The sequence below is a fragment of the Acomys minous genome (genome assembly GCF_964271855.1).
Source record: "Acomys minous genome assembly, chromosome: 6".
In the NCBI taxonomy this organism is placed as follows: Eukaryota; Metazoa; Chordata; class Mammalia; order Rodentia; family Muridae; genus Acomys; species Acomys minous.
In genome coordinates, this window is record NC_140487.1 from 53,928,460 (window position 1) to 53,940,922 (window position 12,463).

The 12,463-nt window shown below is 46.4% G+C and overlaps 1 protein-coding gene across 1 annotated transcript in view; it reads left to right on the forward strand.

Annotated features, from left to right (window-relative positions):
- SCRN1 (secernin 1) overlaps positions 1-12,463 on the forward strand; it is a 65,918-nt gene that overhangs the window by 17,172 nt on the left and 36,283 nt on the right. The window contains exon 2 of the mRNA XM_084786331.1: positions 2,091-2,250. Within this exon, the coding sequence (XP_084642457.1) occupies positions 2,092-2,250 (159 nt within the window). The 5' untranslated portion in view covers position 2,091. The remainder of the gene's footprint in view (positions 1-2,090; positions 2,251-12,463) is intronic.

A 12,463-nucleotide genomic window follows, 5' to 3' on the forward strand; every position in this document is an offset into this window, starting at 1 on the left:
CTGTAGATGGGTCTTGCCCCCAAGGGCTATTTTTTTTTAAAGACACTGAAGACATATCTTAATAAACAACAAATGTGTTATTCTAGACCAAACTAAGTATGTCACTGCTCATGGCTGCTGAATAACTGTCAGAGTTCTTCTTAGAACTCTCCCTGAAAGAAAGCAGCTTTGACATAGATTCCAGCATGCAAAAAAGACTAAGGGCAAGGGCTCGCAGGCAGGCCAGGTGCAGAGGCACCACGGCAAAGGAGCCACAAACTTCAGTTTGGAGAATGTTAGGGAACAAGAAAGGGACACTTGTTTATTGGAAAACTCTGCATGAAGCACCGTGTGGATCTGGATGTGCTGAAAGAAGGGATCCTCACTTTCATTTGGTGTGGTCTTTAGAAGGAGAGACAGACTATGGATTGTTTATAATAAGGCGATTGCAGAGGTGTTTTGGACTGTGGCTGTCACTTCAAATGCAAAGGACTGGTTTTTGTGAGAGGTGTGACCTGGCTCACAGGGGGGAGAATGGCGACTGAACTTGAGTGGGCCACATAAGGAGCAGGGAAAGCGTAGGGGTGGAGCGAAGGCCCTGGGATGTTGGAGAACTGGAAAGATGCCTGTGGGCTGGTGAGAGTGGAGGGGTGAAACTGAGGCAGGGGGACACAGGCGGATGAGACTTTACTCACCAGGCCTTTGCTTTTAGAGCCGGCATCAACTTTCAAAGTATTCAAAGCAAAGATTACATTATTGAACGCATTCCTTTTTTAAGTGGCTTTGGCAGCAGTGTGGAGAATGTTTTGAAGCAGGAAATAGGTTTTTTTTTTTTTTAGAAGTTCCTGGAGGTCTTCCGTGTGATCCTGGCTGGAGATGATGGTGCAGAGTGGTGGCAGTCGACATGAAAAGGAATGGCTGATTTCCGGAGGGATGTAGGAGATGATGAAGCAGGCAGGGAGGATGGCTTCTGAGTCCTTGGCGCTCTAACGGGGTGGATGGTGGAGCTGGGCCCTGAGATCTGGAACCTCGAGAAGGGACCGGCTTGAGGAAGATCAGCCTTGGGACATCAGAGAGGTAGCATGGTAGAGGGGTCGGAAACTCAAGTTGAGAACTGAGCTGGGCTTAGCTGTCAAGGTTATATCGCTGGGCATGTGTGAATTCCACCTGCTCCTAGAAGGAAGAGGACAACCCAGCCCAGGAGCCAACAGAGGTGGAGGAACACCCGGAGTACTGGCATATTATGCGTATATGTACGCCGAAGCACAGTAAACATTATTTTAAAAAGAGCAGCCATCCCTTCTATGGCCCGAAATCATTTTCCTCATAGTGCCCAAGGCTGTTCAGTGGTGGCCACTGTGCATCTCTCGTCCAAAGGACTTCTATGAGGGACAGTTGGCTCACGTCATCATTGCTGGTTTTGTATGCGTGGGTTCAGATAACTGAGGGTCAGAAATACACCATGGGGGCATTACATCTGAACCAAACACGCACAGGTTATTTCATCTTATTATTCCCCACGCAGTATAGTATATGAATTATTTATATAAGTATTTACGCTGTGTTAGGCATTCTAAACAATGTAGAGATGACTTAAACTCTACAGGAAATAATGTATAGGTTATAAGCAAATACTGTACCCTTTTAAATGAGGAACCTGAGTGTCTCTGCAGGGTGGGTCCTGGCAGCAAACTCCTGTGAATACCAAGGAATAACCGTATACCATTTATTCATGTGTCAGATTGCAGTGTGTGTGTGTGTGTGTGTGTGTGTGTGTGTGTGTGTGTGTGTGGGCATGCAATGGCAGGAACGTTGACCTCTTTTCCTTTTCCTTTCTCCTATGTCACTGCTCTTTTTGGCTGCCCTGTTGGCCTGTTGCCAGTTTGAGTTTGCTCAGTCCCACAAAGGACTAAGCCTGAGTGCTCTCTGCAGCTGAGCAGTTCTACTCCAGACTCCTCAGACTGATGCCAGCCAGGATCCTGTTCCGAGTCAACTGCCAGCAGTTCAGTCGTTAGCCTGCACTAGCTGCTGGTGTGTGAGTCAAGCCCCAGCAGTTGGAGTGTCCCCTTTCCAGGCTGCGGCCATAGCCCTCACCGCTGTTCTCATTGCAGGATGTCTGGCGCTCCTCCAAGTTACTGTTTTGTGGCTTTGCCACCTCGAGCTAAGGATGGTCTGGTGGTGTTTGGGAAAAATTCAGCACGGCCCAGAGATGAAGTGCAGGAGGTTGTGTATTTCCCGGCTGTTGACCATGAAGCTGAAAGCAAAGTGGAGGTAAGTAATGAGGTGTGGTCCCTCTGCTCTTCTAAACCTTCTAGAATCTTCTGGCCTTGCCTCTTTCCACCTACTTCTTCCCTGGAGAAGAATGGTCCTGTCATTTCTACTAATTCCATTTTTCTTGCAGAACCTTAACAACAAGGGCACAACTGTGAACAACTGTGTTCACTATGGACCTTGTGTTATGGCTAAGGAAAATACATAAGTCTGAAGACAAATCTGCAAAATACAATAGATCCTTTAAAGTCTAGCTTGCCTCCTTACTCGGTTTCTTTTCTCTGCATGGGTAACCTCATTTTGGAAGTGTTTGGTTTTGGCTTGGTTTGCTTAGCCTTCTGCAGGTGTTTAAATGAGAAATGTCCCCCGTAGGTGCCATTTTGGAGGTTTGGAACCTTTAAGTGGAGCAGCATTGCCGGAGGAAGTACGTCATGGGGGTGTTGGGCTTTTCTGCGCTTACTACCTCACCTCACTCTGCTCCACTGTCTTTGCTTCCTGCGTGAGACTGAGATGCCATCTCTTAGTTTCCTGCTCTAGCCATCTGCCACTGTGCCTCCTTTGTCACTTTGGACATCGATTCCTCTGAGACTATAACCCCAAGTAAACTCTTTACGTTGCCGTGTGTGTAATAAATCACACACAATGCGTGTTCATCCTCACTCCTCTCCTATTGGATTAACAGTAGTCGGCTGCGTATACTCTCCCTCCCACCTTTTCTTTTGTTTTTCTAAGGCAGAGCCTTGCTATATACCCACACTGGCCTTGATCTCAGAGTCATCTTGCCTCACGCCACCAAGTGCTAGGATTAGGGGATCATAAATGAACACCACAAACTGGTCTGATTTTTCTCTACTTTGCTTTGTTTGTTTGTTTGTTTGTTTGTTTTCCAAGCAGAATTTGTTTTGGGGTGTATTAGTTACTTTTCTGTTGCTGTGATAAAACACCATGACCAAGCCAACTTAGAGAAGGAAAGGTTTTTTGGGGGGGTTTATGACTCCAGAGGGATAAGAGTTTTTCATCCTCACAGTGGGAAAGCCTGATAGCAGGCAGCCATGGCAACTGGAACAGCAAGCTGAGAGCTCACAGCTCGAATTGAAAGCAGGAAGCCAGGAGCACACTGGGAATTGCGCATGGCTTTTAAAACCCCAAAGTCCACCCTCAGTGACATACTCCCTCTAGTGAGGCCATATGCTCTAAGCTTATCCAAACACTGGGACTGACTAGGGACCTAGTATTCAAACATCTGATCCTATGGGGACATTCTCAGAGAAACCTCCACACGCAGAGGTCAGAAGATGCAGTTTACGCTGGGTAGACATCTTCATTGTGTAGTGTCACATTCAGTGGCTGTGCCAGCTGCCCCACATTGCTGCTGGACACTGAGGTTGTTTTCTAGTTCTTTGCTGCTCCCAGAAGAGCTGGGTGAATAAGTAGCCTTTTTAAAAAATCTATCACAGTGTCTTGTCTTTTGTATTTCTATTTCTTTCATGCTAAAGATTGTTCATAATTTTCTATTTTGAATGCTTAATTTCAAATTCCTTCATATTTATTTGGGATACATGACTAGGAATGAGGTTCTGGGCCACAAGCTAAATAAACATGTACTTTTGGTAAATATAATCATACTTCTTCCCGTGGGTGGTTTACTATTTTGCATGCCCTCCAGAAGTGCTTGACAGTATGGGTCTCTGTGTTCCTAGAGTGTGTCATTGGACTTTCACGATCCTGTGTTATTTTATGTTAATTTTAAGTCCTGCTATTTTTACCAGATGCTTTTTTAGTTGTGTCAGCTTTTGCCATGGATTCTTTTGGGTTTCCAAGTGTCCTGTTATGGCTTCTAAGTAGGGGTGGGTCCTTTGGTTTTTCTATCTCCGATTATTTTCCTGTCTAATTGTGTTGGCTTCCATCTTGAATGCGGTGGAGATAATGGGTGTCTTTACAACTGAGCCTGATGGAGTGGAGATGCTGGTGTGGGGACTGAGGCATGGATAGATTTATTAAATTAAAATCTCTGTGTAAGTTCTTACTTAGATGTTTTAAAAATACCTTAGAGCTATATGCTAAATTCAGGGCTAATAAGTGAACAAGCTCTTTCAACATTTATACTCTTCAGTGTTTTATGGGGAAAAACTAAATGATTTTTCTCACATCCTGCTTGGTTTTAAAGGAACAGTTACCAACTTGTCCAGTGCTTTCTTTTCAGAACAACTGTCTCTGCTTCAGTCTTTTAAGTCCACATTAGCACCAAAAGGCAACAGGCCCTGATGAGGCGCTGCCTGTTTGGGGAAGGCAGAGCTGGGTGTGACTGGTGTACAGGCTGGTGGGGACTGTGTCCCACAGGGCTTTCGACAGGACCACTTGCTTCTTGAGTTGAGCCACTAACTAGTCTGCATCTCGAGCCTTGAGTGGGACTCTCATGCAGATGAAGAGAGGTGTGGCTTTCTCTGATGAGCCTGTCAGATTTCAGTGCCTATTCCTCAGTGGGTGAAGGTCAGTGTCATTTGGTGGGGATTGTTTTTCTTTTTCAGGAACGAGGCAGACTGCATGGATGAAGCTTGCTGGCTTGAATTGTGGTTGCCCTCTCCTGTCTGCTTTTCTGGATAGTTCTACACCCCTGCCCCATCCTGTGTGCAGAGACATACGAACTGAAACAGTCCCATGGTTTTTACAGGATGATGTAAATCCCCAAAGGCAGTGGGTGCCAATTCCCACCCAACACGTACTTCTTATAATGCGAAGGGTCTTCCCCTGCATCGATCACTCCAACCGTAAACATGTTCGCTGCTGGAGGCCGGTCATGGAGAAGTGGCGACACTGAGTGATTTCCAGGGCTGGATAATAAGATGTAGGTTTTTTTTTTTCTTCTGTCTGACTGTCCATATCTTTCTGGACTCTATCCTAAAAACTCAGTCATATGTCCCGATGGAGGTATTAAAGTAGTCCGTATACACAGGGCAGGTCCCATAGGGACAAAACCTGAGTATAGACAGTCAGCTACCAGGATTAACTGTCAGCTCATAGATGAAAGACCTCTTAGTGATCAAGCCCCAGATGCAGGTGTGCAGACACCTGCCTGAGCCATTGACTCTATGAACACAGTACATGGTTGCTAATACCATTTAGTGTAGGGGTCATGTGTTACATAACCATAGTATTTACAATATTATACAAAGGCATAGTATAAAATGTCTGAAATCAGAATTTTATAGGGCTGGAGATATGGCTCATGGCTGTTTCATCAGAGAACCCTGGTTCAAATCCCAGAACCCACTGGGCAGCTCATAACTATCTGCGACTCCAGTTCCAGGGGATCTGATGCCCTTTTCTGGCCTCATCAGGCACCAGAGATGCTTGTGGTACACAGGCATACACACAGACAAAACACACATAATTTTTTTTAAAGTTAAAAAAAAAGAATTAAAGAAAAAGGATTTCAGAAAATTTGTTTTCTTTTTTTTTTTTTTTTTTTGGTTTTTTCGAGACAGGGTCTCTCTGTGTTAGCCTTGGCTGTCCTGGACTCACTTTGTAGACCAGGCTGACCTTGAACTCACAGCGATCCGCCTGCCTCTGCCTCCCGAGTGCTGGGATTAAAGGCGTGCTCCACCAGGCCTGCTTTGTTTTCTTTTTTAATGGACAAGCTAAGTAGCTACTGGCACTCCACTCTCAGATCAAGAGTCACGCAGGAAGCAGGGATGGTTGTGTTCACTGGCTACTCCACAGTAAGTTATTACTCCAGTATGCCGTGCATTTTAAGTCATGAGCTCTGGCACTGGTGGAGGCCTGGTTGGTAATAGGTAGCAGTTACTTTCTGGGATGCCCCGACCTCTTCTCTGCGTTCCGCACTGATATTATGAGCTGCCTCCATACACGAGTATTTGGCAGGAAAAAAATAATACCTCAGGTAAACCCACACTCATGGTCTCTAGCCCATTTGTCTCTGTTGTCTGCCCACACCTCTGTATGCACACAGTTCACACTGGAAGCCAGGGCAGAGGCTGGCGCTCTCCACCTTCCCACATCCAAGGATGCACTGGGACAGCTGTCACTGCATCTTGTCTCCAGCATCCCTGTCTCATTCCTACTGCCCTTGCCTTCCTTCTGTTATTCTCCTCTTCCTGGTACCCATGTCTCTCTGTCTTGGATCCTACCTTATCAACGTGTTTGGATGAGTGACAGTCATGGCTGAACTGGGTGCTGTGAGGAGCTCTCCTCACGTGACACCCTGTCCACTTCTTTTCTTTCCTCTCTTAAAAAAAAAAAAAAAGAGAGAGCAGTGAAGTGTATACAATAATCTGAGCAGAAAGTAGACTTCCCACACACCCGGCATTTGTGCCCACCCTCCCTGTTGCCAGCCTCCTGCATCAGTCTGGTATACTTGATGCAACTGACGGATGGATACTGACATGGGCTTCATCATCTCACTTGTGCTTTCCTGCATCGTTCTTAGTTACCCATTCAGCTTATGCCCTAGGCCTCAGCTACCCTGAGCTCTTGCCATTTCATAGGCAAACAACATGTGTTTGTCTGTTCTTTGGATCTTCCTGTCATTGCTGAGAATGTCGTTTCTCTCTCGTCCCATCTATCTGGTAGACTCCCAGGCATCCTTCAAAGTCTTTGTACGAATATGTTCTCTTCCTTCTAGTCTGTCACTCCTCTATGGACATGGAACACGTTATGCGTGATCTCCCGCTGTGAGTCAAGTGACACAGTGACCTGAAGCCAGCATAATGAGTTCTGACCTGATGATGGGTCCTGTGTTCTTGTCCTGCCTTCTGCTTTCCAGTGCCTTCTGAAACACAGTTCTGTTATTTGCTGGGTGGAGATCATAGTACCTGCTCTGCCTGCAATCCAGTATGTTACGAGATATATGAGCTGACAGGAAAAAAGCCCTTTGTGAGCTAGAAGCAAGGTGTGGTTAAGAAAGGGATAGATCTACTCCCTGCCCCACCCCCACCCCCTTTCTTTACCCCTCCCACAGCTATCTATGACTAGCTCAGAGACCTTGTAACTCCAAAATACATTTATTCATTCATTCATTCATTCATTTTTGATGGGGGTTGGGCAAGGACTGAGCAGGCCATGGTGTGTGTGGTATGTGACGAGGACAGCTTGTAGGAGTCTCCCCTCTCCTTTAACAGTGTGGGTCTTAGGGGATCAAACTCGGGTCTTCAGGCTTAGCTGCAAGCCCTTTCCCTATTGAGGTACCTTGCTGACCCACAGCCTGAAATCTTATATGACCTCCAAAGGCACATGTGTTGAAGGCTTGGTCCACTGCTGGTGGTGATATTGAGAAACAGTGGAAACTTTTGGGGCCTGGTTGGAGGAAGTGGGTCTCTGCTTCCTGGTCACCATGATGTGAGCATCTGTGCACTATTCCATGTGCCCTGACACCATGCCCTGCTACACCACAGGCTTAGAGACAGCAAGCAGAGAGGCCCCTCCCTGAGGCAAAGCAATCCTTTCCTCTTCTGAGTCCGTTTCCTCAGGCATTTTGTCATGGTCACTGACACAAGGTCTTAGTGCCTCGATTGTCATTGGCATTTGTGCCTCAGCCTGCTTTTCAGCCATCCGTGTCCCCCTTTAATTCCGTATAGTTATGTCAGTCTCCATTTTATTCTTGTCACAAATGCAGAATGATAACTTCTTTTATATATTTACTGCTATGAATACAATCACTATCATAAGACTTCTATAGAGGCACTCTTTACCATAGAGACCTAAAGACCTCCAAGAGCTTCTTATTAAAAATAAAATCATGGGTTGGAGAGATGGCTCGGTGGTTAAGAGCACCTGTTGCTCTTGCAGAGGTCCCAGGTTCAGTTCCCAGCAACCACATGGTGGTTCACAACCATCCGTAACTCCAGTTCCGGGGGATCTGGTACCTTCTTCTGACCTCCATGGGTACCAGGCTCACACATGGTACACAAGTACATGAAAGCCAAACACTCATGCACATAAAATAGAGGTCAATGTAAAATTTATTAATATCACAATTTAATAAAAAATCAACGTCACATCCATCTCGTGCTATCTCAAGCACACGGATCCTGAGGTTTGCTTTGAGAACTCACCGAAGCATGCTAACGCGGCCTCCTGACAGCTTGCTCATCCCTCCACACGGCTTTTCCTTCCATCATCCCACCCTTCATCTTCCTATCAGCCGGTCCCATCGACCCGTCACTTTGTCTGAGACACTAAGAATAGGAAATGAGGTGCCTCAGCACGCGATTCTCAGTTCTAAAATTACACCCAATGCTTTTGTTCCAGTGCGCAGCGGGAGGATTAAAACATCTGGGTTTGATATCCTTTAGTTTTTCCATGTGGGTTTTCAGTTTATAACAACTTTTCTTAGGGTTGAAGAACAGGATGGATAAGATTTTTTTTTTCTTTTTGTTATCATGTGTAAGGACTGTGCTAATCTCCATGTGATTCTAATCTTAGAGTGTGTGCCACTGAAGCGAGCATCTATATTTATCCTTGAAAGCTCTCTGTGCTTTCTGGGAATGTTCTATTGCCGTGCATCTCATGACTCGCCTCCGTCTTAGGGCAAGCATGTGCAGCTCTTCCTGGATGGGGAGAGGAAGCAGATGAACAACTTCCTGGGTTATGCTGTGTGCTGTGTGCTGTGTGTGTGTGTGTGTGTGTGTGTGTGTGTGTGTGTACACATTTACTCTTAAATAGCCTGATCTTCTATTTAGAAGGCATTGTATCAACAGTAGAATACTGTTTCAGAAAAAAAAATGAGTTTTTAGTAAAGCTCATATTTATGCTTGGTGCCTGGGAGACTAAACGTTTATAGCAGAATTAGGTTTGGCGCATCACACATCCTGACAGAATCTAGAGCTGCTTGATAAAAATTCTCCATCTCCATTATTTTGCTGTTTGTGGTTTCCTTTGTTTTCTTGAAGGTCCATTTTAATGTATGTTCTCTCTTTCTTTCTTTCTTTCTTTCTTTCTTTCTTTCTTCCTTCCTTCCTTCCTTCCTTTCTTCCTTCCTTTCTTCCCGGAGTGCTATGTGGCACAGTAGCCCTAATGAAGCTATTTAACTTCCATGGTTTAGCGTGAGCTTTTGGTAAATTGTTTCTCTTCCTCCCCAGGGAACGCATTTATGAGAAGAGCAGCCTCACTAGAAGGGTCGCTTAGATGGCGGCTGTAATTCTTGTTGGATGTTTTGAGGCAAAGACCACAGCTCTCATCTTAAATGGAATAAGAGACGGTTTGTCCTGGGGCCATTTTGAGTGACCGTGGCCTGGGAATACATATTTAGGTTACCTAAAATTCCGTGTTCCAGCGTGGAAGCGGTTCCATGAAGTTTTATAGTTTTACAGAACAAAGACAATCCTAAATCAAGGCAAGTTTTAAATACATTGGTGGGTATATCAGAGAGATGGTTACAGCAGGGTGGGGGAGGAGTTTCTATAGTCGCAGGATGCTGTCTGATAACATTCTTAAGTTTGGGGGTTGGGAGAAGGTAGGGGTCTGCTAAGCTAATAGATTCTAAGAGGTTTCTATTTATTATTTACAAGATGTTAGTTCTGACACAGATGTGGGCAAGGGATGGCTGCTCTGGAGGGCTAGAACTACCCAAGATAAGGTAACGAGCCTCTGGACCTGTAACATTCCAACCCCTCCACAGTGCTGCAGTTCTAATCAGTTGATCTACCTCTGCAGACACAGCTTCTTTCCAGGGATTCTTCTTCACGCGTGCGTACATGTGTACGTGCATGCATGCATGTATGAGAGCAAAATCTGAATTTTAATTCTATAGATAATTTCTCACAAAAGGTGAACACAATGGTGAACAAACACTGTGGCATCAGGACAATTAAACAGAGTTTCAGGGCCACTGGGCCGGCTACACCCTGTCCCTTAGACTGGACCTTGTTCCTTAGGCTAGACCCTGTCTCTTAGGCTAGACCCTGACCCTTAGGCTAGACCCTGTCCCCTAGGCTAGATCTTGTCCCTTAGGCTCGACCCTGTCCTTCACATCTTTCTGTAAGACTAAGACCTGCTCTGAGGGGAAAGTGCAGTGCTCACAGCTTTGAAATGGTGGCCTAGTCAAGGACTTCCTTCTGGCATGCCTCCCTTCCCAAACCCACTCCTCAGGCCAGGCCTGCACACTGACTATCCCCAGAGATCTTAACGCGGTGACGCTCTTTGCCCTCAGCACCTTCCGTAGAACACACTGCTAAGTCAAACAGCAGATGAGACCCTGGCCTAATGTAAGCTGCTGCCCTAAGCCTCAAGGATCTGGATAACACTGCCTTAATGATGCAAGCCTCTTAATGTTCTTTCCCAAGCAGGCCAGGCCAGCCTTTTCTCTTCTGCCCTTGAAGTCTGGCTGAGTCATCAGCTATCCCACTGGTGGCGGCAGGGCTGTGGTCTCCCTCGGAGTACAGTAGGAAAGATACAATGGCCGCTTTTCACAAGCTGAAATGCCTATTGTGTGAGTCTCTGCTCGCCTTTCACTGGGCCATGTCCAGAAATAGTGTGCTGTGGAACGTGGGTGGCGTAGGCCTCTGAGAAGCTGAGCTTGCCTTTCAGTGTCCATCCAGCCCCACGAGGCAGCAGAGGGCTTGCTCTGCACACTGATTGTGTCTGTCACTGTATGTGAGGGCTTTGGAAAGCCCATCATTTTTTTGCCCTTCCCCCTAGCTGTCCCCTGAAGCCACCTGAAAGAATGAAAGCACAGGATGGGCAGGTGCTGACAATGGAAAGTTTCCCTCCTGCTCAGACATCCTCCTATTCTTGTGGCTTTGGCACCTGAAGTCACACTCACTGACAGATTGTTTTATGGAAGGCAGAGTGGGAGGGGCCGTGGGGCTGTGGGGAAGCTGCTCATCCGATTCTTATATGTATAGTGTGTGTATGTGTGTGTGTGTGCAGCATGTGTATGTGTGCAGCGTGTGTATGCAGTTATGTGTGCATGTGTATGTGCAGAGTGTGTCATGTGTGTGTGGTGTGTGTGCAGTATGTGCATGTAGTGTGTGTGTGTGTGTGCAGTGTGTGCATGTGCACAGTGTGTGTGTGTGTGTGTGTGTGTGTGTGTTTGCATGCACATATGAAGACCTGGGGTTGGTGTGAGGTATTTTCCTCAATCGTTTCCGCTCAAGATTTCGAGGGTTTCTCACTGAACATGGAGTCTGCAAGCTTGGCAAGACTTGTCTCTGTCTTATCAGTGTTGGCATTTCAGGTATGCTCTGCTCCAAAGAGTTTCTCTTGGGTGCTGAAAAGAAACACAGGCCTTCATGCTTGGGTGGCAAGCGCTTTGAGGCTTTCTGAGACATATCCCTCCCATCCGGGGTTTTTTTGTTTTTGTTTGTCTGCTTTGCTGTAAGTTTCACTAGGAATTTTGACTTGGGGCACGTACCCGCTTTTGCCATGAGAGATTTCAGATGCTTTCTAGATCTGTGATCCTGAGGGAAGCCAGTGCGCCTCACTTCCTGCTTCTTCTTTCCCTTATTATAGCACAGTTGCCACGGTCCATGGATTTTATTTATGAAATGGCTTCTTCAGGGCCATGGCTGGCTCTAGCTAATCACGTCTGATGTAAATGGGCCTTGTTTTGTGAGATGTACTTTCCCACTGGCACTGTGAATAGCAATCTGTGTGAATTTGTTGTTTATTCCTCCCCAGCCCAGGCCCACCCTCAGAGGTGGCTGTGATTAGCTGGGTTTTACTGACAAAGGAGCAGAGAGGCTGGAGTAGCTGTCACACAAGGGCCCTTGTTAGGCCATGGCTCCTGTGGCCTGTGACAGAGAGGCCTCTGGGGACATGTTACATGTGTTACAGGCTCCCTGAGGCTCTCCTACTGGGTGGATTTGGAGGGACTGACTCGGTCCATCTGGCTACTTGGGGATCCCCTTCCTTCCTCATCATCTAAATTTGGCCTGAAGAGTGTCAGGCTGGCTGCATGGATTTTAACTCCCACAGGCACCATCTGGTCTTTCTGATTCAGTGTGGGATGCATTTACCGTTCAGCCCTTACTGAGCCCTCATAGTTCTGTGCTGCAGTGTGGCAGGTAGCACCCTTAGTGCTACTGAGGGGACCTCCTTGAACTGTGACACACATTGAACATAGTTTTATATCTTCAGGTCTTTAGTTCGGCCTGGAATCTCTGCTGCCCAGACCATCTTAATATTATTTCAAATGTCTCCTACTTGGTATAATCTCTGGCTAAGTAGATGCATTCTCTTTTATACTCCCTGGGAC